Source organism: Micromesistius poutassou (assembly GCF_964030765.1).
Source record: "Micromesistius poutassou genome assembly, chromosome: 12".
Classification (NCBI taxonomy): Eukaryota; Metazoa; Chordata; class Actinopteri; order Gadiformes; family Gadidae; genus Micromesistius; species Micromesistius poutassou.
In genome coordinates, this window is record NC_140282.1 from 8,713,918 (window position 1) to 8,740,882 (window position 26,965).

The window sequence follows — 26,965 nt, forward strand, 5'->3', positions numbered from 1 at the left end:
CTCATTGGTCGTTTTCTGGGGTGAAGCCGAGTACAGCGCAGAAGAAAGCTGACAAAGAGGCAGGGGCCGGCGACAATGGCCACCGCCAAGCGGCCGGACACAGCTCGCCAGAACAACAATGACCTGGACCCACCGAGGGCTCCAGCCGCGGCAGCTGCTGCTGCTGCTGGTGTTTGGATTGTCGGGCGAATGCCAACAGAGAGCAGAGTCGCTCGGCTACGACGGGCTCCACTTCCACCGCGGCCCGGCTTTTATCACGGGACTCGCTGACGATGTCGGAGCGGCGGAAATGGCGAACACAGAGGACGCCATGTTTAACGGATATAAACACATCTGGTTGGATCGAGAGTCGACGATTCCATTCTGTGCATATGGTCCATTCCCGTATTCTTTAGTAGTAACCCCATCCTCGTTTTACAACCCTGGCATTACTTCTCCCTCTCATCATCATCATCATCATCATCATCAGCGTCCTGGTGCACCTCCCCCCCCAGCGCTGTAACTACAGTCCGCTCAGACTCCAGCCCGTCTACACAGTGAGTAATACAGCACTAAACCCCCCCACGGCTGCCGTTAAAGTCTCTCTGGAACGGAGCCCTCAGGCTGCAACCTCAAGGACATGGGAAAAGAGATTCACCCCCACCCCCACCCCCAACACCACCCCCCCCCCCCCACTGTCTTTGTGTGTTTTGCCAATATCGCTTAACTGGTACGCGGCTAACCTCTACGGGAGACACATCTTTTTATTTGAAATCTTTGCGGTCCGTTTTATGGATCTTCTCCGTCTCCTTTGTGGCGCCCAGCGACGCTGACCTCGGCCTGGGATCAGAGCACACACACACTGCGCTCCCCGCTCCCCTCAAGACTCCGGCCTCAATCAATAGTTGATTTGTAAATGAGCTCGGTCCGGAGGGGAATGCACAAGGCCAGTTGATTTTATTAGTGGCACAATAAGGGCCGGCCTTCTTTCCCACAGCACATCATTAAAGGGCATAATACCCTCTCCAACAAGCCATTAGTCCAACTCAGCCCATTACTCCAAGACCACTAGACTCAGCTGAGGAGGCACCTCGACCACACACACACACACACACACACACACACACACACACACACACACACACACACACACACACACACACACACACACACACACACACACACACACACACACACACACACACACACACACACACACACACACACACACACACACACACACACACACACACACACACACACACACACTTCCAGCTATTGTCAGCTGAGCAGACATCGCACGGCCATGGACAGTTTGCAATACAAGACGTTTTTCATAAAAAAAGATAGTATTCAATCTTGTGGAATATAAACCAACAAAACACATAGAAAAGAAAGACAGGGAAAAGCTGTGCATGGTACAAGAGTCCAAGGCAAGACAGACAAGTAATGGCAAGAGGGACTTAATTGCTTTATGACAAACCATGCCTACAATAATCGTGTGTGTGTGTGTGTGTGTGTGTGTGTGTGTGTGTGTGTGTGTGTGTGTGTGTGTGTGTGTGTGTGTGTGTGTGTGTGTGTGTGTGTGTGTGTGTGTGTGTGTGTGTGTGTGTGTGTGTGTGTGTGTGATAAAGGAGGTAGCTTTCGACGGAACCTAAACTAAGAACAGGTCTAGAATCAGCTAAAGGCCCATTTGTTTTTCCAATGTAATATTGAATCCATCTTGGTGACATTAAAGAATCTAACAGGGCTAACCTATCAGGGCAGGAACACCACGACCAAGCCCAGCCAATTACAGGTTCAATTTGACTATTGTGTCTTATAAAGTCTTTCATGACATGTAAGGACTGTGCTGCAATCGTTATTTTGTGTGTGTGTGTGTGTGTGTGTGTGTGTGTGTGTGTGTGTGTGTGTGTGTGTGTGTGTGTGTGTGTGTGTGTGTGTGTGTGTGTGTGTGTGTGTGTGTGTCCGTCCTACTAAAGGTTTGCATGCATTCCGGCGGCTGTCCTAACATGTTGTAAATACAAGGTAAATAAGGTAAAACATAAAAGCCACATTTAATCTACTGAACCGTATCACAGGCACTATTTCATCGGGTTGAATCATCCACAACCACTGGACCCGGTCCAACTTCACCTGCAATCACGGCTACAGCAGCCGTGATTGCAGGTGAAGTTGGACCGGGTCTCTTGCGTGCAAATACACAAGGATGCATGACACAAACCGGATTGTGGACGCACCGTTTTCCAGCCGACACTGCAATCAAACTAAAACGTTCAAGTTCGAAACCTGCCTATCATAAAAAAAAGTTTGCATGAAGTGTAAAATAAGCAACACTATTTTCAATCTGTTTCGCTCACTGGCAGTATTAAGCATCTCCAAGACCTGCCCATAGTGCATGATGACAGAGAGGACAACACACACACACGCAAACACACACGCACACACGCTCCGTGTCTGCAGAAGCTGAACCGGGTGAACGCACCATCCAAGCCCGTTCTTAAACCCGTCGGCTGGCTTTTTGAAGCCTCTTCAAAAGACATCTGTGACAACTCAACACGAATCAAAGCGGTCGACTGCTGAACATAACTAACAATGCACAGCCGATGGACACACACACTGGTGCACAATGCTTTCCCTTTACGCGCTCTTTAGTAGTGTCCATGCGCTTTCCCATCCAGAGAGTCCAAACGAGCAGGGGTACTTACCTGGACAGCAGATGAACAAAGTTAGGGAGCCCCACAACACCGCGGCGAGCTGCAGCATCTCGGACCCGGGTTCTCTCGCTCCCTGGTCGCGGTGCGTCCTTCCTTCTTCCACTGATCACTATGCGCTGTGTTCGGGTGAGCAATGCAACGTTCACCCCCCAAAAAACCCCAAAAATAAGCCAGTTATGGGCTACCAGCCTCACACCATGACTGGATGTCAGATCTCCAGTTGCACTATGAACCCACAAGCGAGATTAAAAAGTTAGTGTGGAAAGCAGCGCGCCTCCCCAAGTCCTCAACATGTTGTGCTCCAGTTCCAGCGCTGCAGCGATCAAAAGAGGCTGTGGGTCGTACCAACTCTCTTACAGGGGGGTGGCTGGAATACAATGTGACACGTTTTAATAAGGAATTCTGCGTTAAACGAACCACTGACACCTCGTTCATTTATGTTTATCTGTATAAAGGATGGGTATGTACTCTGAAGGGTGACAAAAGTGTTTTTACGCAGTCTTGGTTTTTTACTCACTGTCGCCCAACTGTCGTACAGAGAGTTGGCCTCGCCCAGGGGCTGCTCCTGTTGTGTCATTTCTAAAGTTACAATGTCTTTTAAAAGACTGGCGGTCAGCAAATCATAGGATAAATTGGGAGCATCTGGACGCATGAGAAAACTGTTCCCTTGCGTGTTTTTGTTTTTTCCATTTTTTCCCAGAACAGGTTTATGTATTAGGTATAATTTTAGTGTGCGAATTCCCTCAACGAAATACCCTCTTCAAGGTACTAGAATGTAAATGATAAATCAGAATCGGAATCGGAATCAGAATTACTTTTATTACATCATTCTTAGGCTTGGTTCCTCAACAGTCACATGGCAGCCACAATACAAGATAAAGTAAATAAAGATAAGTAAAAATAAGTAGCAGCATAGATCATAATAAGACAGTAATAAGTAATAATAAATAATAAGTAATGAGGTGTGGTAAAGTGTAAAGTGTAGTGTAAAGTGTATTTAAATTTGAAATGTATTTTGTAGTGGCAGTAGATCCCTTGCAGCATTAAGTCAATGTTTGGAATGCACCAGAGATATACAGTGACGTCGTGTGGTACGGCATGTGAGTTATTATGTATACAATTTGCGTAATTAAGGCATAATATGCAAATGATATGGCAATGCTCTTTGAGTCAACAATGCTTATTCATAACACGTCCTCCCATCGCGTTTCCCAAGTGACACTCTCACCAAACCGTCTACCTTAGATTATGTATAGAAATATGACAACTCGTATCACCCTTAAGCTACGGTATTAGGCGTGGGGTTGTGCTTGCTTGCTTGCAGAACACCTCAAGTCAAACTCAAAGGATTCAATGGTTTTGCAATACTGCTTTAATAATGCTTATGAATCAGTTCAATATCTGGGGGGTGTGTGAGGCAGAGTTGTAGTAACAGCCCGGTTGAACTGATACACCGTTCAACCTCTTCTGGCTACAACACACCAGAAGCAGCACCAACCTCCTTGGCACATTTTCTTCTAAACCAAAGAAACAATGATACATTTAATCACAACGCGTGGTGAATGTGTGTGTAGTTATGCCAAGAGTGTGTGTGCAGGCGGCTGTTTGCTTTGAAGGGCCGTGTTCCACCATTCTACTCTTTTATTGACATCCTCCTACGTGATGTCACCTCATGCACAATCTGGATGGCTGCGTTGCTCAAACAAATCCACTAACCCACTTAAAATATTTTAACAACTACCTCGCCGCTCCTTAAGTTCAGGAGACTCTCTCTCTCTCTCTCTCTCTCTCTCTCTCTCTCTCTCTCTCTCTCTCTCTCTCTCCTCTCCCTCTCTCTCTCTCTCTCTCTCTCTCCCTCTCTCTCTCTCTCCCTCTCTCCCTCTCTCTCTCTCTCTCACACCCCCCCTTTGGCGACTGCAACATATGGACATCACAAAAGCTGTGTCTGCGGTGTGTGTGTGTGTGTGTGTGTGTGTGTGTGTGTGTGTGTGTGCGTGCGTGAATGCTTGCGTGCGTGCGTGTGTGTGTCTGTGCGTGTGTGTGTGCATGTGTTTGTGTGTCTTTTCCTTTGTTGCTTTCATCTCACAAACACATCCAAGACATCACACCCCCAGATAACTAACGTGTAAATCCCTGCAGCCCAGTACAGGTCCAACACTTTGTAATGTCGCCCTCTGATGCTTCATATGTACAGGAAATAGAGGAAAACCCAGCATACCCTGGACCGATGTCTCTGGGTCTCCTCGCTGTGATGTAACCAGACCGGAGACACTCCTATTAAATTTAGCACGGAAGGAAACCTGACCACCACAGTGCTCCCACATGGCTCCGACCCGGTGGCAGGCCAGAGGCATACCTCCAGGAATGCCTCAACACACACACTCACACTCACTCTACACACATACAGACACGTACAAACACACAGACATGAACACACGCATGCACATACAGACATGAACACACACATGCACATACAGACATGAACAAACACACAGACAGGACACACACATATACACACAGACATGAACAAACACACAGAAATGAACACACACATACAGACATGAGCCCACACACACACACACACACACACATGAACACACACATGCAAACTCATCGGCACACATGGCAGAAACATGTTTGAACAGACATGCAGACACACACACACACAAATACAGACAGGCACACACACAAGCATGCACACACATGCACGCACAGGCGCACACATGCATGCATACGCGTGTGCACACACACACACAAATCCACGTGGTGAAATGTAGCGTGTCCTGGTGTGGTGCGCTGCCCAGAGTCCTGCTCTGTGGGCTCTGGTCGGGGCCTAAGTACAGGGCCTTTCTATGTCAGGTTTATTTTAGTGGACGTTCCGCTCTCTCTGGGCTCTGCTCATACAATGGCTTCGTTTTAACACAGCCAAAGTCAAACACAGAGACACACACACACACACACACACACACACACACACACACACACACACACACACACACACACACACACACAGACTCGGACTCGGACATAGACTTTTGCCGCTGGTCGCCTGAAGCTTAGAGATTTAGGGTTTCAACCACAGTGGAAATGAGAGGAGGCTCGACTTCACAAAAAGCAAAGCAAACAATTATTTGTCATCCAATCTCTGTGTCCTAAAATAGTCCTCTGCCTTTGTGTTTTTACTCCTCAAGTGTTGCAGAAACAGCGCAGTTTACAACATCAAATAAATGCCCTTAGAAATGGGGCTTGTTGGTTGTGACATGAACACACACACGGACACACAAACACACGCAAACACACACACGCATACACACAAACACACACACGCATACACACACACACACACATGCACGCACACACGCATACACACACACACACACACACACACACACATCCACGCACACACGCATACACACACACACACGCGTGCAAACAAACACACACGCTACAGGTTCACCCGACACACACAAACACACACGCTACAGGTTCACCCGACACACACACACACACACACACACATTCCTCTTTAAACACACAATACACACAACACACACACACACAAAAGAGATGCATCCGTGTCGGAGCACCTGGCCGCTCGGTGTCTTCCCGCTTTGAAGTGTGCTGCGGCCGAGGGAGAGCTGATGAGAGAAAGCCATTAGATGTGCCGTGACTCACACGGCCCCGGGCCCCAGGATCTCCCGCCACGGACGAGAGGCCAGGCCGGCGCGGCTCTGGATCCAGGGGGAGGGGGCAGGGGCCTGGGGTGGAGGGGGGGGGATGCAGGGGGTAGCTGGGGGAGCTGCAGGAGGGGGCAAGGCCCGGAGCTTTGTCTTCAGAAAGCCACTCAAACAGATGCAGGGTGCCTTTGATTCCATCTGCTCTTTGTGCAGGGTTGCCTCCGCGGGCCAGATTAGGGTTTAAAGACAGGTAGATTGTTGGTAATCGCTCTCTGGTTCAACGGAATGTATTATCGCATGCATTTACGGCACGCCTCATGATAAGCAAGAGTGTGTGTGTGTGTGTGTGTGTGTGTGTGTGTGTTTGTGTGTGTGTGCACTGAGGCTTTGTATTGCATTATGAACCAAAGCCAATGTAGTAGTAAAATGAAGCCTGTACAACCATATTTACATCAGGTCAGTATTAAAGGCTTAAATATTGTCTATAGCATCGGCGCCCTGTTGGGACAAGCTCATGTTTATTCAGACTCAAAACAGGCCTCTGTGAATGTGATTGTCTTCTTATTTTATCAAACACATGGCTTATCAATCTTTTTAAATAAGTCTCCTTTGATAAGATGGGATTGCTGCTTGATGCAGAGCAGATTGTCTCTTAAAGTCCCATCCTGCTGGCCTTGAGTGCCAGGGAGAAAGAGAGAGAGAGAGAGAGAGAGAGAGAGAGAGAGAGAGAGAGAGAGAGAGAGCTAGGGGAGATAGAGAGATAGGGGAGAGAGAGAAAGAGACAAAGAAAAAGACAGAGAGAGAGAGCGATAGGGGGGAGAGAGAGAGTGAGAGACAGAGAGAGAAATAGAGAGAGAGACAGAGACAGAGAGAGACAGAGGGAGAGAGCAATATGAAGAGAGAGGCACATGGAGAGGGAGCGAGAGAGAGAGAGAGCCATGATACAGATCCTGATTGAGCTTAATGCGTCATGGCACCGACCACAAGGAATGGAACCAAATATTGACATGCGGGCCCTGAGAGCCGGAGCCGCGTCCAGCAGGCCGCGTGTTTACCAGGAGAGCGCCTGATTTACTGTCCTCACACACACACACACGCCCACACAAGCACACACACACACACACACACACGCACACACCCCACTCCACGTGGAGTGTGCAACAGAGGCATGTGAGTGTATTTATATTTGATATTTACCAGCAACATGTTTCCCCTCTCTTATGTGATTACTGTGAGGCGCTCCCCGGCCTCTGCATTCTTATAGGTTTTGATTGTTGCTATGTCAACAGCGTTCGCTGCCAGGTGATTGTGCGGGGTGGATGTTGACAATTAGCTTAAATCACACCAGCGCTCGCTCCCTCCCGCTGTGGAGAGAAAACTTGCAGCGGTCTCAGTTTTCAAGTGGATTTCCTTTGAATTCTTACATAAATGGCTTAAGATGATGTGTGTTCACTGTGCTTGTTGTGTGTGGGTGTGTTTGTGTGCGGGCATGCGTGCGTGCGTGTGCATGTGTGTGTCTGTGTGTGTGTGCATGCACAGTGTGTGCACACATGCACCTGTGTCTATTTGGGCGTACGTGTTTGCGTGTTGACTCAACAAATCCGACGCTGACTTGTTTGGCGAGAGCTGGTCCCTTTCTGTTTGAAAATCTGCCTGCCGTCGTCAACAGCAAAGCTCCCTCGGAATCACTGCCTCACATCCAGTGGAATGATAGGTCAGCAGCTTAACGGGCTGTAATTATGTGACGCTTTCCCTTCATCCCCCATGTTCCTTCACAAACCTTCTCCCGAGCTCCCCTCTCTCGGTAAACGCACACAGCCTTTCCCCTATAAATATATTTTTTTCGCCTCTTTCCAACTGTATCTCACTTTGCCCTCTCTTTGTGTTTCACCGAGAGACACTGAGGATCGTCTGTCATTACGCCGAGGTTCAAAGACAGTTCCAGAGTCCTCTGATTGCCCATAGGACGCACAGGCATCAGGAACAACGCTGTGCCTACGAATCCCTGTAACGCACGGTTTGACACCATAACTCTCAAGCGCAAACATACGCGATGGCTCGCCTGCATGTGCTGCGTAGGCATGTAAGTGTGTGCATAAATAGAAAATTGCAATAAAAAAGAAAAGGAGTATCATTTTTTACATTTCCCACCTCCAGTGCCAGCTGCAGAGGTGTACAATAGCCTTAAAGCCTGCAGTCACAGCCTGTATGGGGCCGTGTTTTGTATGGAGTCCTGCTGAATGGCTGGTACCCCTGTGGCTGTTCTTTTAAAGCTGTAAAATAACAGATTATTGTGTCCCACGCAAGGAATACAGGCGCAGAGGTGGGGCTTGCAGCTGTGTCAATAGCATTACCAAGAGGTTCCTAATGCAGCCTCCAAACCCCCCTATTCCAAAAGTGCCTTTTATCTCGGCCCCCCTGGCTGAATGGAGCGGGTATTTACACTTTAATGCATTCAAACCAAGCGCTGGTTGCTGAAAAGTCTTCCACCTGCGCTGGGGCTGGGCGGGACGCTGGGTGCTGTGTGTGTGTGTGTGTGTGTGGCGGGGCTTAGTGCTTAAGGTGTGTGTGCACATATTTGTTGAGTGATCGGCAACACCTGTTGCGTAAATGGACTTGGTGAACTTGCGAATCACCGCCTCTTATCTTTGACTTTATTAATAAGCTTTTCAGGAATAAGATCACTGGCGATGCCTGCCGTGAGGTGTAAGATCTGGTGTAGGTTTAATGAGTCCTCACATGTGGTTGGGGGGATATCGTTGAGGTTTACCCACTAGATGTAGGGCTGGAGTCTGACTGAGACTGTTGGCGTTTCTCAGAGTTTCTGAGTGACATGCTTCTTGTCATCTCTCCCTCCCCTCCTTTCTCTTTCTTGTGTTTTCTTTCTTTTCTTTTGTTTAATTATCTTTCCTTCTTACCACACACACACACACACACACACACACACACACACGTCTGTCTGAATTAAACTTTACAGTTTTTGTTGAAAACTGGGTACGGTATAGCAAAGTGTTTATCTGATAGAAGCTTATTATACCATGACTATTAACTACACGCTACAAGCCTATATGCTTGAGTATCTATATCTTTAATATAATAAAGAATAAAGTCAGCCACAGACTAAGGAGATGAATGAATAGGGTGTGTTTGGTTCTGTTAAAAGGTGGGTGTCGAGGGTCGGCACAATAATCAGCAGCGAGGCAAAAATGACGTGGTGATATTTGTATATCACCAGGCATAGGCAGTCTTCAATCCAAAACAAAGGAAAATGGCAAAAAGGAAAATACTAGAAGAAATACAAAAAGTAAAGGCTAGGCTATAATTCAGCCAAACAAAAGTCCTTTGCAAATAATGGCAGACATCATACCATACGCAACTGATAGACTAGGACAAGACGTCATACTTTCGGTCCCACTCGTCCTTTCCGCCCAACTGGCACGCATCACTTATATACGTTGGCCAGACCCACCCTAAATTGGTACATAACATACTGAACACACACGGGGGTGTTTACCTAACAACCTATAAATATACGTTAAACAGTGGTGAAAAGGTACCTATAACAAATATCTCTTCATCAAACCTTACAGTGAACATTCAAGCATGGACACATGGTACTACATACAAAGTAAAAGTCACAATAAACATAATTGATTTGCCGGAGACGCGACTGCTCCGTTTGCGCGCACCCGCGACCATATAGCTGTCTGCGGGCGGGAGCGCGCTTCCTAGGAGCAGCCCGGAGAGAGCAGAGGATACAGCGTGAGAAGTTCATACTTCTGAACAGTGAATAAGTAAACACATTGCAGCGATCGCAATCTCCTAAACGGACATTACACAACGGCCATACGGTTTTAGCTTGGGTTAATGTTTTAGCGCTAGTGAATGACTATAGAAATGTTTGGTGCGGCCGCAGTACGGACGCGTGAGGACGCGCCAACAACCGCGGCGTCACAGGTTCTCATGTCTGACGTTGAGGTTGTGTTCTCAGATGTGGTCTTTCTCCTGACCAAGTATGTTCAACTATTTGCCTCAAGGGTAAGAGCAGGGCTACAAATACCTGCTGATAACCACACTTTACTCCCGAAACGATTGATTGACAAGCCTGTGTTTGCTCTCTCATATCACAATCGACTGCGCTGCATTCTAGTAGTGGTGTAAACGCTCTCCAGAATGACATCGTCCAATGAGCAGCCACTTGAGGCTATCACCATTGGCTGAGACCCTCTCCTCTAATGGGGCCATTATCGGAGCTGCTGTGTGGTCAAATATCTTTGACCGAACAATTCTGCTCGCGAATACTAACTGTGGTGAAGAGGTCTGTGAGAGTGTCTGGCGCCATCGCCTTAGCAACATGTCATTAGCGCAACCACAAGGGCAACACAATTCAAACCTCACACATTCTCTTTGTGTGTGATGAGAGACCACTCTCTGCTGCGAGTCAGTCGTACCGCTGCTGGAACACACACAGAAAAGCCGCTGCAGCTTCTAGCGTGAATGTTGACAAAATACTACAGCGCTCATTGATTGTAATTGTAGTGGTTGATCTGGCGGCCTGCTGGTTTGGCTGCCAGCCTCTTTCACGATGGATCCTAATGAAAGCGTCTGGACTGAGATACTTCATGCAGTGGACCCGTACTCAGTGGCCAGAAACGCATCGACACACAGATCTACAGTACTAAAGAACTCATCGTCGCGATCCTGATTATTGTAAGCATCTAAACATTACAGCAATATAAAGATAACTATTCATCTCATTTCCAACCGTTTTCTTTCAGTAGGTTTACATTGGTGGGACAAACATTTTTTCAAGTAGATTCTTCAGCATCATTAAGACTTTAATCAGAGAGATTATCAGCCTGATTAAGTCCAGGTCAAAAAGTCTCTGAAAAAAGTCTCTAAGGTCAACCATATGGAAAGGGATTCAATGTTATTCATATTTATCGCTTAAGTGTGGGCAGTTGAATCTGAACACTGAATCCCGGAGCATGTTTGCTGATTTGGTTCCTGATGCTGATGCTGTTGTGCTCTGCCTCAGTCCTCCCCAGTCTCCCCCAGTCCTCCCCCCAGTCTCCCCAGGTCCTCCCCCCAGTCTCCCCAGGTCCTCCCCCCAGTCTCCCTCAGTCCTCCCAGTCCCCCCCTCCCGCCCCCCCCCCAGTCCTCTCCCCCTCCCCAGTGCACTGACCGACCTGACACATTCTGAGGAAGCCAGCGTCCACAAATTGGCCTCCGTGGTCCGGGCGGTCCGGCCGGAGCGAGGCAGTGTCTCCGTGGCCTCTGGTCTGCGGTCAGGGGCTCAGATGTCCCCTGTTCCCCGCGCCCACCGCAGTATTATATTAGCATTACAACCAGCAGGCCTGTCTGTGCGTGGAATTGATAACAGTCTCCGGGCCTGGTGTTTATATTGGACTGTGTAATTGTGGTTATAGTGGTTAATGATAGGGGAGAGAGTGGCATGCAATGTGTGTTGAGCCCATGTGTGTTATTTGTGTGTAGGTGTGTGTGTGTGTGTGTTTGTGTGCATGTGTGTGTGCGGTGTGTGTGTGTGTGTGTGTGCGTGCGTGCGTGAGTGTGTGTCTTTGTTTGTGTCTGTCTGCATGTGTGTGTTTTTGTGTGTGTGTTTGTGAGTGTATGCATGTTTTTACGTTTTAGATTTCACTCTCCTGGATAAGTAATGCATTGTAAGGAGTTTGAAATATAAAAATACAGCTGAACTTGTTATTGATAATTAAAACGTTCATCTGAATCCCAGCGTATTGTGTTTCAGCTCCAGTGCCAGGGATGGACCACAGTCAGTAAATCAACCTGCCAGTGTAGCACTGGAGCGATTTCATTGAATCTTCACAAAGAGCCAATGCAGCAGTGTTTCTAATACATTACACTGTTGTCCATGCAGAGAGGCTGAATGTAAAGAGAGTGGAAACACGCCTCAGAAGAGGTAAATCAGAGAGACGTCCGACAGAGCTCAGGAGAAAAACACCAGAAGGAGGTTAGGTAAAGCATACATTTAATACCAGAAACACTAGGAACGGGGCCAACTCCAATACCTTCCTCTGTCCTTTTCATTTACTGAATGTATTTCTTTCTATGCTCTTCCAATTGTGCTTGAATTTGTCTGCTGCTGCTGCATAGATTCATTCTTAATATAATGCTTGAAAAGCCAAGAGTTGTATTCCAACGTGACATTAACGTTACGTCTCCCTGGCTCCTCTCCCTGGCTCCTCTCTCCCCCTCTCTCTCCCCCCTCTCCCCCTCTCTCTCCCCCCCGTCTCCTCTCTCTCTCCCCTCTCTCCCCCTCTCTCTCCCCCTCTCTCTCCCCCTGGCTCCTCTCTCTCTCTCCCCTCTCTCCCCCCTCCCTCCCCCCTCTCTCTCCCCCTCTCTCTCTCCCTTTCTTTTCTTCTCTTTAAGGTTGTGGCTCTGACCTCGTTTTGCCCTGTAGGAGTAGGATTAAGTTTGCCTCTGCCAATCTCTCTCTCTGAAGAGGGAACTCACAAAAGCATGAAAGCCCCGACAGGCTATGGCTCCCCCTCGGAACATCATCTCATTCAAAGCAGTTTAGTATGTCAGATCATTTATCACTGAACGGCAGACTACTGTATGGGCTGATGTGGCAGGTTAGCAGAAGAAACCCTGCATCTTAATTATACGCTACACAGTTTGATGTGGTGCTTTTCAATTGTCTCCTTCACTTTATTTTGATTCATATCTTGTCACTCCATTGTGATGAAAATTGCCAGTTCCCGGTTTCTGGAATGTGGGGACGGGGAATCATTAGAAATAGTATTTTATTACAATGCTGCATGAAACACACCATGCCACTCCCATCTCCACACACACACACACACACATGCACAGACACACACACACACACACACACACACACACACACACACACACACACACACACACACACACACACACACACACACACACACACACACACACACACACACACACACACACACACACTCCCACTCCCACACTCACACGAGCACAAAGGTTACTGCTAGGGGGGGGGGGCGTTAATGGGAGGGTGTTAATGGACGGAGAGGGGGGCTCTGGGCGGGGGTCCTCCGTGAGGTTTGGGCGACCTCTTTGCGTGACAGAGTCTTTGATGGCGACACAGTGGGGGGCATCGGGCCGCTTAATATCTAAATAATACAGCGGCGGGCGTCAGCGGCGGGCGTCAGCGGCGGGTCCGCTCTAATTCACATCACTGAAAGAGCCGGACTGTGTGTGTGTGTGCGTGCGTGTGATTATGAGCGTGTGTGTGTGTGTGTGTGTGTCTGTGTGTGTGTGTGTGGGTGTTTGTGTCTATGTTTGTGTGTGTCTGCGCGTGTGTGTCTGAGTGTGTGTGCGTGTGTGTGTGTGTGTGTGTCTGAGTGTGTGTGTGTCTGTGTGTGCATGCGTGGGTGTGTGCGTGCGTGCGTGTGTGTGTGTGTGTGTGAATGTCATTCCTTTTTGTGCCCAGGATCCACAACCACATGATTTAAGGGTAATCGTTTGCAGGTTAATTTTCCGAGAACACTGAGAGAGACGGTAGACTCGGGGGGTAATGGCTAGGTAGGACGGCCCTGGGGGCGCTGTTTGTGTGTGTGTGTGTGTGTGTGTGTGTGTGTGTGTGTGTGTGTGTGTGTGTGTGTGTGTGTGTGTGTGTGTGTGTGTGTGTGTGTGTGTGTGTGTGTGTGTGTGTGTGTGTGTGTGTGTGTGTGTGTGTGTGTGTGTGTGTCAGTTTGTGTGTGTGTGTGAGTGTGTGTCAGTTTGTGTGTGTGTGTGTGGGTGAGAGACAGAGTGATGAAAGGTGTTTGAAGGAGGCATGGGAAGAAGAGGAGCCCAGGAGCAGAGTGAGAGACGGAGGGCGTGGCCCCAGATGGCGGCTAGCATAGGCGCTACGATATGTTGACAGCGGAAAAGTTAAGCATCTCTTTCTCCCCGTCTCTGTTTGTCTGTCGTCCCCCCACTCTCCCTCTCCCTTGCTCTCTTCCTCTCAGAAGTATATTTGTCATCGCTGCGGGTAGCGTAGAGTCGTGTTTACTCGGGGCATGCTGGGAACTGTTCAGGCCGAGCCGTGAATAGCTAATTCTGTTGGTGTGCGCATTCACAAAACATAATTGCACGGTTCATACATCAAAACTCACTGTGTTCCCCACACCCACTGTAGAAAGTGGAAATGGTTTGTGTGTGTGTGTGCGCACGCGCACGCGCGTGTGTGTATGTGTGTGTGTGTGTGTGTGTGTGTGTGTGTGTGCACGTGTGTGTGCGTGTGTGTGTGTGTGAACGTCATTGTGTGAAAATGCTTGTGCGTGTGCCGATGTGTTACTGTAAGCGGGGGAATGTGCGCCTCTCTGTCTGTGCGGCCGGAGCTCAGGGCCGTTGAGGGCTGCGATCCTGAGCAGGAACATTTCCCTCTGCCTCTCCACAGCTATCCCCGCGTTGATGCCAAATCACACCGACCCCTCCCCTGCTCTGTCCTCGGTCGGCGGTGAACTAAATGGACTGTATTCATACGGCGCCTTTCTAACCAGCGGCCACTCAAAGCGCTGTACTCACACTGCCTCACATTCACCCATTCACGCACACATTCACACACCGACGGCGGTGTCGACCACGCAAGGCGGCGGCCAGCTCGTCGGGAGCATTGAGCGTGAGGCGTTTCGCTCAGGGAAAGCTCGACACTCGAGGATCCGGGGATCGAACTAGCAACCTTACGGTTACCAGCCGACCCGGCTCTACCTCCTGAGTCACATGCCGCCCCAAGTAAACACAAGAGCAGTCTCTCTCTCTGGCAGAATGCTCTCGACGCAAGAGGCACTCTCAACAGCCAACCTCTGCCATGATCAGAACATGATCCTTTTAATACGTTGGCGTCTTTTATTAGCTTTTTACAAGTTCCCAATAAAACGGCCGGGCCGTGTGCAGGTGTGTGCGAGTGGAGGTGACAGCTGGCATGACGCTGAGGTTGCTTTCTTCTTTGTGCGTCTCGGCCGGTGATTCATCACGCTCGGTTCACGGCTAATAACTTAACGACTTAAGTTCTGCGACAGAAGATGTTAACACATCTAGATTACCTCAACTCCTTAAAAATAAGCTTTTTCCTTTACTTACAGAGGAACGGCGTGATCAGGGATTCTGCGTTTTCTAGATTTAACAACATTTACCGAGATAATTACACTTGATGAAGCAATGAAATGTGTTATTTATTTTGTTTCACTTTGTGCCAGCTTGGGCATTAATCGGAGGCTTTTGCATTTTGACCTGCCAATTCAAACTTAACATTTGCCACATTTTACAAACAGCAATTAGGAAAACTTAATATTTACATCCCGCATTACTAATTCCTAGCCGGAGCAATTTTCTAGCTCAACAAACCCAAGTATGAATTCTATTTTGAGAGCTTTGTGTTGTCATGGCGATGACACAGCAATAGCAAGGCGTTGTACTTGCCTCATCAAAAGCCGCACAGGCAGTGATGAAAGGTTTGACCTCGGAAAATGGCTGATCACTAACTTCCAGGGCCTGAGTTCATCGGCTGCTCGATCGGCTGTCTATGCTGCTCACGTTATGATCAAACCTGGCCTTGATAAATCCTGGCAGTTTTATTTTTAATTTCTGACAGAACATCAAAGAATATTGGCCTTTTTAAAAACCAGGACATGAGTCTTGTGTGGATTCGCGTCTGGAAATAATCCATCAGTCGCTTTCTCCGTCAGCCTAACAATACAAGGATTTAGTTGAGCCAAACAGCTAAAGAAGGGGGGTCATATTGAGTTAAAAAGTTTTAAAAGGATTACAAATTATATTTACCTAGGAGTTCATCACGTCCAATAAAACTTGCGGATGCGTGTCTCACAATTCTTCAACAGAGTAGAATTTATTTTACAGCCTGAGAGATACCAACCACATTCAAAATAATATGGGTGATTCCCCCGTGGAAATAGACACAACTTTGCAACATTCCCATTGGAACAAAGAGCAGTGTACGGTTACCTAGGAGATGTTCAGATAGCCTGGGGTTCACTCCAGCCGTTGAACCAAACCCCCCAAGATGTGATGTTGCCTTCCCTGTCCTGAGTTGTTTGAGTGTGTGTGCGTATTGTCTCTGCATTGCAATAGGGTCATTTCATGGCTGAGAACTGTAACCAATCAGAACGAATAGATTCTGTGGCTGTCAGAGAAACAAACGACCAGAGGAGATGACTGAAGAGTGGTTTGGTTTGGAAAGGTATGGATGGGGGAGGAGAGAGGGAGCAGAAGAGAGAGAGAGAGAGAGAGAGAGACAGAGAGACAGAGAGAGAGAGATAAGGTGAGAGAGAGAGACAGAGACAGATATATATATATATATAGAGAGAGAGAGAGAGAGAGAGATAAGGTGAGAGAGACAGAGACAGATAGAGAGAGAGAGAGACAGAGAGAGAGACAGAGAGAGAGAGACAGACAGAGACATAGATAGAGAGGGAGAGACAGAGAGAGAGAGACATAGATAGAGAGGGAGAGACAGAGAGAGAGAGAAAGAGTGAGAGAGAGAAAGCGGGGCAGTGAATAAGAATCAAATTAGAGAAAGGGCTGTGACAGGGATTTGGCTGATGCTGCCGTGAGCGGCCGAATTAGAAAGACAAGATTTGACAAGGAGGACACTTAGACGCCTTACGCCCCGACGGGCTGTCTGAGAGGACCGCTCGCCGTGAACCCACGGGCCACGCCAACCATTACCAGGTGTGAAATGGCAATCCATGGCGTGTTGCTTTAGGGAGTTAGGAGCACGGGAGGAAATGGAAACTTCAGTTTGATGAAGACTCGGTTTAAGAGGAACCTCCTTTGTGCTGCCAATGGCTTCTCCTGAAAGCTGCTTTAGCCTGTTCTCTGCGTGGGAGAGGGTGTGGGGGAGCAGGGTAATTGCCGATATATGAATATATATGTATGTATCTATATATATATATATATACCCCAGGGCCCACGGGCCACCACTAATAATACCTCTATCTAACACTATGCTAGCTATCTGACACAGGAGATGCTGGCCTGGGGAGCTATGAAACACATTAGGTCCTCTAGGTCCCCTACTTCTGACTCACACTCACTATTATCAGCCTTATCAGTGGGGCGATATGCTGAGGGAAGGGATGGAAATAAAAGCATTTCTATAAGCTGGGACGTGTGCTAACTGACAGTTGACCCTGACCCCTTTCTGCATCTTTTTTTTCCTTTACATACAGCCTCAGTTCTGAGTCTCAGTCACACTTCAGTGGTCACCCCACACGCGCGCGCGCGCACACACACACACACACACACACACACACACACACACACACACACACACACAGTGCTTGTCATTGGCCAAAGACATTAAAGTAAACAGAAAGCCCTCTACCTGGTGTCCTTTGGTGAATGCAAAATTATTTTAACAAAATTGTCCATCGCTGCAAAATTATACATAGGCGGACTAGGTCCACCACAGAGAATAGTGAGCATTTATTTAGATGTTTGAACATTCATCTCCAAGAAAAACCTGCATATTCCCTCCATAAAAAAGTGCAGGTTTCGCTTGGAGAAAGCCAAAACACTTCAGCTCAGTGGACAGGGGAGAGCCTCTGGAATAGAGACGTGAGGTGAAAGCGCTAAGGAAGAACTTCAGGTCTGAGATTTTAGTCAAAGTATTCCCTGTGTGCCATTAACAGCGACACAATCCTATGGGTGGGCTACTTTTTACATCCTAGTCAGGGGCTGAATCCTCTCCTCATTACAGCCAAAACAAAGCAGTCCAAACGGTCTTAGCATTCAGAAGAATCACCGTCCAACATACAAGTGTGAGTCTCCCAGCTTAGCCTCCAGTCTGTCGTCGCTGACCGACGCTGACCTTATTTGTCCGGCCCTGGAGGTCTGGGGATGGCAGGGCCAGGCCTGGTGTGTCTGGCCGCTCGCAGGAGTCAGGTGTGGGGCGACACTGATCAGAGCGAGGGGCGAGAGAGAGGCGCGGGGGTCAGAGGACGGAGTAAAGACCACGGCGGGGCCCTGTCTACGCCTTCAACGGTCCCCTCACCTCTGCCAGCGCTGGACCTCACCGTGCCAAAGTCAATGTTATCCAAACGTCCAGGGCCCGGTTTCAGGAGGTTAGAAACCCTGGCAGCCAAGCTGAAGGATGTGGAGGTTGAAGAAATACTGCGTAAAAACGATGCGAGTGCGAAGCCCAGAGCTCCAATTAAGACATCACTTGGGTCAACAGCTCATGCTTCCTCCTGTGGCCCCAGCGCTGTCACTCTTGTCACTCTCATTTGACTTACATTTCCTCCCCCTCCCTCGACACCCCCTCCTCTCCTTCAGAATGTTCCCCAAACAAACGCTGTTCATCAGCGTGATGGACCGTCTGTAGAACCACACAGCGGTACATAATACAATTAATCATTTAGTAGGATTTTTTTTATTATACTTTAAGGCGTATTATACTTTAAGGCGTAGGCCAAAGTGCTGTTTTGGAATCGTGATTTCTTTATTGCATTTATTTTACAACTCATAGAGTTACATTGCTCTCCGAGGGCTGCATGGGAGCCGATGCAGGGACGTTAGTGGGTGGTGTTGGACAGGCTGAACGCTTCTGGCTGGAGTCAGGAATTATTTTTTGGCTTTAATTGCCACGGATATCGATGTCTGTTTAAGAGATTGCATAAGGTGTGATTGAGTGTGTGTGTGTGTGTGTGTGTGTGTGTGTGTATGTGTAAAAGTATGTGTCTGAGTGTGGGTGTGTGTGTGTGTGAGAGAGGGTGAGGGTGTGTGTGCGTGCGGGAGTGCATGTGCATGTATATGTGTGTGCGTGTGAGCGCCTGTGTGCATTTGCGTGCATAGTGCATGCACATGCGTTCGTGTGGCAGCCCGAGGCTACACTATTTCCTCTGACAGGGTGAGCACCAGACTGCAGCGCAGGCGTCCCCCAGGTGGCAGATCTGCAGCAGGGTTTTGACACGGCTCACCCCTGGCCCCCCTCTCTGATACCCCTCCGGCCCCCCTGCAGCCCCCACCAGCCCTCCGATCTATCCCCGCCCATGTCCCCTTCACCACCGACTATGCTCTACGGTGTACGCGGCGCAAACGAACCCACCGCAGCGCAGGGAGGGGGGGCGTGTGGAGAGATGACGATGGGGGGGATGCTATTGTTACAGGGATTTGCGGCGTAGATGCAATGTGCAATACTTGTAGTGTTGTTCCAGTGTCGGAAATTCCTCTGATACTGCCTAAAATGCAGTATCGGTATATATGTGCCCACGCACGCACGCAGGCACGCAGGCACGCATGCACTCACACACACACACACACACACACGATTCTGTCTGAGGTCCAGATAATCTTGTTTTTCTGCAGCAGGACATGAATAAATGAGTGTGAATCATCTGTGCATTTCCCTGGGCCTTGAAAGGCAATCCCACCCTAAGGCCATGAGTTTGCTGCAATATGCACAGCAAAACCTTGCTAGAAGTACAACTGAAATGCTGCTGGATACATACATATACAGCTACGACACCGCTAAAACACTGCAGAATTACAGTTAAACATAGCTAAATCAGCTGAATCACAGCTAAAAAACTGCTGAAACACGTCTGAATCACGGTTAAAACGTGAGAAAAAAAAGCACAAACATGCTAAAACACCGCTGAATCAAAGTTGAACACTTCTGAAATACAGCAAAAACACAGTTAAAACACTGATAATACATCTAAAACACAGTTCAAACACTTAAATACAGGTCAAATAAAGCTCAAACTCTGAAGCAATATACCTAGAAACAAAACACAGATACAACTTCTGGAAAGACATCTCAAAACACAGATAGAATTCTTCTGGAACACAGCTAAAACCCAGCTTAGACCCATCTAAACACAGAGCTCACACTGCTAAAACACAGGCCTTGTAAAACCATAAACGTTCCCTGGTTGATTCATATATCGCTTCAAGGAGAATGTTGCTGGACATCCACGGGCTGCTGGGTCTGTGTTTCCCCAGCACAGAGGCTACCTCACCCCCCTCGTAACTCACAGGCCAGCAGCTCCTTCCAGCGTCCGACCTGGAAGTGCCTCATCCAGAAGCCTCTTTGTGTGTGTTTGCACTCCACACACAAATCTGGAGCTCACAGCGAAAAAATAATTTTATAAGTGCAACACGGATCACCTTGCCTGGGGCGGTCGAGGTGTAGCCAAAGCAGGAATTTATGGCATACATGTGTTAACATGTGACTGCGTTGCTCCGACACTTCACTGTACACATGCAGCGAGGCCTCCTCTCTGCCTCCCCGATATGCTGCTCCCCAGGGAAATAAAACCTGGCCTATTTTTTGGGGAGCGATTGCGTTAGCTCTAATGGCACCCAGTTTGTTTGTTTAATTTACCTCTCTGTCTCCCTCCTTCCCACTCTCTCTCTCTTTGTTTCCCTCCCCCTCTTCCGGTACTGATCTCTTTCTTCCTCCCGCTCTCCCCTTCTCTCTTCTTCTCCTGTTCTCTACCTCCCCCTCTTTCTCTCTGTCCTGTTCTCGCTCTTTCTTTCTGTACTGTCATCCCTCTCTCTCTCTCTGACTTCCTCGCGCTCTCTCTGTCTTCCTCTTTCTGTGTCTCTCTGACTCTCTCTCTCTCTCTCTCTCTCTCTCTGTCTCTATCTCTCTCATTCTCTCTGTATCTCTCTGTCTGTCTCTATCTCTGTCTCTGTATTTCGCTCTGTCTCTCTCTCTCTCTCTCTTTCTTGCTCTCTCCGACTCCCACTCTCTCTCTCTCTGTCACTCCCTCTCTGTCTCTCTCTCTCTCTCGTTCTATCTCTCTCTTCCTCCCTCTGTCTGTTCTGCTCTTCTTCAGACCTTGGCTGCAGCCTCCACATCATTTCCTTCCTGAGTGTGTGGTGGCTGAAGATAAGGCGACTTCAAGGCATGCTGGGTGGGTTTGATCAGAGAGAAATAGAGGCGGTGGGGGTGGTGGTTGTTGGGTTGGTGGTGGTGGTGGTGGTGGTGGTGGTGGGGTTGGGGATGGTGGTGGTGGCGGAGGTGGTAGTGGTGGTGGTGATGGTGGTGGTGGTGGTAGTGGGGTTGGGGATGGTGGTGGTGATGGGGTCGGGATGGTGGTGGTGGTGGGGGTGGGGGTGGGGGTGGTGGTGCTGCTAGTGGGGTTGGGATGGTGGTGGTGGGGGGCGGGGGGTAGGCAGGGAGTGGCCCCATTATCATCATCCATCCCACACAGGAGGTGAGGTCACCTCTTGTGTGGGACTGAGAAGAAAGACGAGAGGGAGGAGGGGGTAAGACCAATGGAAGACAGCTTTCCTTATCTTGATCGCACTGGGGTCGTACACTTGCATGACTTCCATGATGGTATCCTCTGTAGTGGAGTTACACACGGACGCTGGAACGGCACGGTGTGACGCAAACGTGCTTGAACACATGCATGTGTATGTGCTACACACAGGGAGCATTCACACACACACACGCACACACACGCGCACACACACACACCTCGAATATACTAAATCATACCAGGTGTTGGAATAAGAGTGAAAATATCAATTGAGGGTGTCACTGTTAGACTTAGTGGATGACTCGGTTGTTTTGCTTCTCTCAAGTTACAAGGCCTTCTTCTGCGCTCCCTCTGAGAACAAGAGCAGACAGACGCATTAGCTTTAATAGAATCACTCTTATTAGATTAGGCGTTTAAGGCATTACTTCTTACTGTCTTTGCTGACATTCTTCTAATGTGCGGTTCCTCTGGGAACGTGGTACCCTAGTATCCTAACTGCCACCACGTTTCCATGCTTGCATGGAAGATATATATAAATATATATATTCACATTCTGTATCTGTATTATTCATTTGATATATATTTTTCTCTTTGTTGAGGTTGAGAGACATGAAGTGGGGAGTCGATACTCTAGCAAACATTTCCAATGGCCACTTCCTACAGAATATCTCACTTTCTGCACTGCTGAACCGACCGAGCATATGAAGGCTCTCCAGCTCTTTGGACGTAAACCACTGCCTCTCTCCTTTCATCAGGAGTTGACTGAAGCCACAGCTTTCCTTGAACTCTTCCAGCAGTGTTTAAAACAATCCGCTGTGTACCGTACCGAGTGTGTGTGTGTGTGTGTGTGTGTGTGTGTGTGTGTGTGTGTGTGTGTGTGTGTGTGTGTGTGTGTGTGTGTGTGTGTGTGTGTGTGTGTGATGGAGGGACCAACAGAAAATACAAATCTATGATCTTCAGCACATTTGGTATTGTGTGCATTTGGAAAAAGTGATTCTGTGGCTTTGAGACGCCACATTTAGCCTCGCAGTTATCCATTCACACGCTGACTGCAGTGTAATAACAGTCTGACTACCATTGTAATAACAGTTAAGGAAAGCTTAACATAAGACATCTTTCCAAACACCTTAAGGTATTAATATTGAAGATCTCTGTCGTTCTCTTTGGCTGCACCTAAGGTGGAAAATTAAACTACCGTAAAACAGAAGTAACATTCATAATACTGCAAAGGAAAGGGCTTATCAGTGGGCCATAGGCTCAATCACCATTGTGTTACTACATTGGGCAATAGATAGTGGCTTAACAGTTCATTCATTCCACTGAAAATCATGAAAAACCTTGAGAATGCATTTCAACACTACAAGTAAGAAGGAATGAACCATTAACTCTCTGCTCAACAGTCAACCTGCTTCAACATCCAGCCCTGGAAAATGTTCTCCTGATCTACTGCCAGCTGTTGTGAGAGCGAGAGCTAGCCCAGTGAATAACGTCAATAATAAAAAAAACTCTTGCTAAACAATAAAACATACAAATATTAAAGCTGCTATCAGCAATTCTTTGATTGCCCCACTTTGTTCTGATTAAATTGTGTTTTGCTTTCGGATCCATAGCAATGGAGACTCAATCATAACTTTTAATCCAATTTAATCCAAACAAAATGGACCAAGCCAAAACTGCATTGTGCAGCTTTAAATCATATCCCGTCAATCAAAGCAATCTATTAATATGTGTTATTTATTCCTGGCCACACTAATGTTCCCGCACTTGCTGTTTGGCATGGCAGTGACATTTTGTTTACGATTGATGTCTCTGAGTCACCCAGTGAGAGTGAGGTGTCTTTCTCATGGACACCTCGACACAGCTAGGAGGAGCCGGGGATTGAACTAGCAACCTTGTGGTTACAAGTCAGCCCACTCTAGCCCCACTCTACCTCCTGAGCTAAGCCGACCCCTAGTTTCCCTCAGCTCCGACGTCAATCACTCGTAGTTTGGTGTGTGGAGACAGACGCCCTATCTTCTGCTCCACAGGGGCTCTGCTGCTCCCCACTAAGACGCTCTCATCGACACATAAACAGAGCTCTGCATCGGTAGTCATCTCTAGTGCTACATCTGTTGACACACACACACACTGACACAACGTATCCAATACACACATCCGAGTGAGTGTGGCTGTCTACGCGACCGATGGAGGATTCTGCCTGTGCTCCGAGGAAGCCTCGGTAAACAAAGAGCCTCAGCCACTGAGGCCAGCATCCATTCCCATGGCAACGCCTCTGAACGCTCCTTACCCCATCATGCTCACAAAGGGAAAGAGCCTACAATCAGTTTCCAATGACATCATATGGATGATGCAAATAGAGAGAGAGAGAGAGAGAGAGAGAGAGAGAGAGAGAGAGAGAGAGAGAGAGAGAGAGAGAGAGAGAGAGAGAGAGAGAGAGAGAGAGAGAGAGACATACATGAAAGCATGTCTGATGTCTTTAAAGTGTAAACAATGCCACATGTTCCCATGAGACTGCAGGAAGAACTAAAGAGAAGACAGGTTGTAGGGCATATGAGAAAAGGTCCAACGCAAATATAGTCCCATGATCCAATATAGACCACTCCGACTGTTCCAGCCAGTTGAATGTTTCAATCGCAGGACATCTATTTGGAAGGTTCGAGCAGCAGGCACTGGCCCATTCATGAAGTATACTGCCTGTGAAAACCATCCGTCAGAGCAGGAAAACAGATGGACCCTCTGAGGCCTGACATCGGCTTTGAGTGATGCAGCAGAGCAGCGACAAAGGTGGACACATTTAGTCATCGAATCACTGGCAGATGTAAAGGACTCGGCCACACACACACACACACACACACACACACACACACACACACGCACACACACACACACTCATGCATGCATGTAAAAACACACACACCATATTTTGGTACAAAATACGTATGGGCAAAATGGTAGCTCTATCTTCTCTCTCTTCTTTCTCTCTATCACTGCTAGGAGTGCTGCTGAACAAAACAGAGCCTTTACCTCAGTGGGAGAACAATCAACAGAGAGAGAGAGAGAGAGAGAGAGAGAGAGAGAGATAGACAGAGAGAGAGAGAGAGAGATATGTCTATGGCAGACACCAAATTGATTTCTGTTTTGTTTACCGACAGATTGAAAGAAGAGAATGAGAAGGGGAGGAGAACCACTGCAGGGAAGGACAGAACGCAGCCATGATGGGCGAGAGAGGGGGAGCGAGAGTAGGGGATGAAAGGCTGACCACACAAAGATGAATTTGATTGACGCGGTGGATGACAGGTGACAGGTGAAGTGGGGGGGTGATAATTACCAGGCAGGGATGAAAGGAGCAGTGGGGATTCTGTTCATGAATCTGACCTTTCAACCAGATTGAACTTGAATTCATATTTTCAATGGCGGTACACACGTCAACAGCCTCAGAATAACACAGCTTTAGGTCTCCATTGAGCTCCTTCTGACATTGTGGTAGTTGATCAATCATTGATCGTCGATGATTAACCTCTTGCACCCAGCAGTCCAATCAAAATCCACTAAAAAACTCCACTCTAGAGTAAAATGCTGAAAAAACCATAGAATTGTCTTTGTCAACACAAGTAATGAAAGCCATGGAAGGTAAAATACAACATCTGCAAACTATGATTTCTCTTGTTTACGCAGATAACAGGATCCAGTTGTGCCTTTTCCCTTGATCTTACGCTCAAAGAATAAAACAACATCTAATTTAAAAGTGTACAGTTAAGACTAAGTAAGGGTTTTGAAGGTCAATTTCGAGGATTCGTAGAATGGTTGTTTACCTCGATTGGAGAAGAATACAGAGGAGCAGAGATGGTGTTTATTCAGGGCCATGTTCGTTGTTTATGTACTGGAGGAAGACATCTTCACACTTGATCATAGCACGTATGTACTTTAGCACAGTATTGCATAGTACAATATTTTACGATGGTGTGGTGTGGTGTGGTGTAGTATGCTGTGGTGTGGTATGGTGTAATATGGTTTAGTATGTTGTAGCACGGTGTGGTGTTGTGTTGGTTGTGTGGTGTGGTTAACATGAGTAAAGCATGCATTCCCTTCAAATCTCGCTAGAAAATCATCAGTTTTGGATCAACGTCAGAGTTGTACAGGAACTGCGGCGATAATCAAAGTCAGTAAGTCAGTAATCCAACTTTCATGTCTATAGTGTTTGATAAATAGTGTATCGAAATAATCTGCAACAAGACATAAGTTAGCATTATGAACTATGAATAATCAGAGTAATGTGGGTCAATCCCCTCCCAGGTGTTCCCGATTGTGAGGAAAAGTTGCGATGCTGCATTTAATATTAGAGCTGGTGTCTCCAGGTTGCTCTGCTATATTTCCTCTCCTCCATGGGTCTGAGCGCTTTAAAAATCACATCCCTTCGCCTGTAACTGGTTATTTCCTCCAGTCCTTCACTTTCCACCCTCTCTCTCTTTCTCTCTCTCGTTCTCTCGTTCTCGCTCTCTCTCTATCTCTTGCTCTCTCTCTCGCTCTCTCTCTCAGTACCTCGCTGTCTGTCGCTCTCCCTTCCTCTAACACCCACCCGGTCGTTGCTCACTCTCTTTGTCTCTCTCACCACCGCCACTAGCAGCTCATCATTATCTGCCATCACCTGAGACAAGGGTGACAGGTCTGAGGCCTGGACAGAGAGAGAGAGAGAGAGAGAGAGAGAGAGAGAGAGACAGAGAGAGAGACAGAGAGCCAGAGAGAATATAGAGGAATAAAGAAGCGAGAAGCGAGAAAGCAAAAGAGATATATAGAGAGAGAGAGACAGACAGAGAGACAGAGAGAAAGAGAGAGAGAGAGAGACAGAGCGAATGAGACAGAGCGACAAAGAGAGACGGTCTGTAATGTTGAGGGGCTGCTACTACATATCGTCCGGTGCAGCCGGCCAGCGACCCATAACGTCTTCCAGATGTGCCTGGTGTTGTGCTGATCGTATACGTACATTAACATGTGCGACACCGAGCGTGTACACAGCCACGTGTTGTCTGTAACATCCCATCATAACAGGAAGCCATTCATAAGACAGATGAAACGAGAGAGGGTGATTAGAGAGAAGATGGCGGTCCGAGGAGGACAGATTAAGAAAATGAAAGGGCGGGAATTAGAGACACAGAGGAGGAGGTGTGAGTGAGTGTGTGCATGTGTGTGTGTGTGTGTGTGTCTTTGCGAGTGTGTGTGTGTGTGTGTGTAAGTGGGTGTGTGTATTTGTGTGTGTTTGTGTGAGTGTAAGTGTGAGTTTGTGTGCATGTGTGTGTGTGTGTGTATATGTTTGTGCATGCAAGTGCGTGTATGTGTC

The 26,965-nt window shown here is 47.8% G+C and overlaps 1 protein-coding gene across 1 annotated transcript in view; it reads left to right on the forward strand.

Moving 5' to 3' along the window:
• Positions 1-118: 118 nt before the first annotated feature.
• LOC311356159 (low-density lipoprotein receptor-related protein 4-like) overlaps positions 119-26,965 on the forward strand; it is a gene marked incomplete at its 5' end in the record, with an annotated part of 61,649 nt that continues 34,802 nt past the window's right edge. Inside the window, 2 exon segments of the mRNA XM_084475919.1 lie at positions 119-336; positions 11,550-11,653. Of these exon segments, the coding sequence (XP_084332045.1) occupies positions 119-336; positions 11,550-11,653 (322 nt within the window).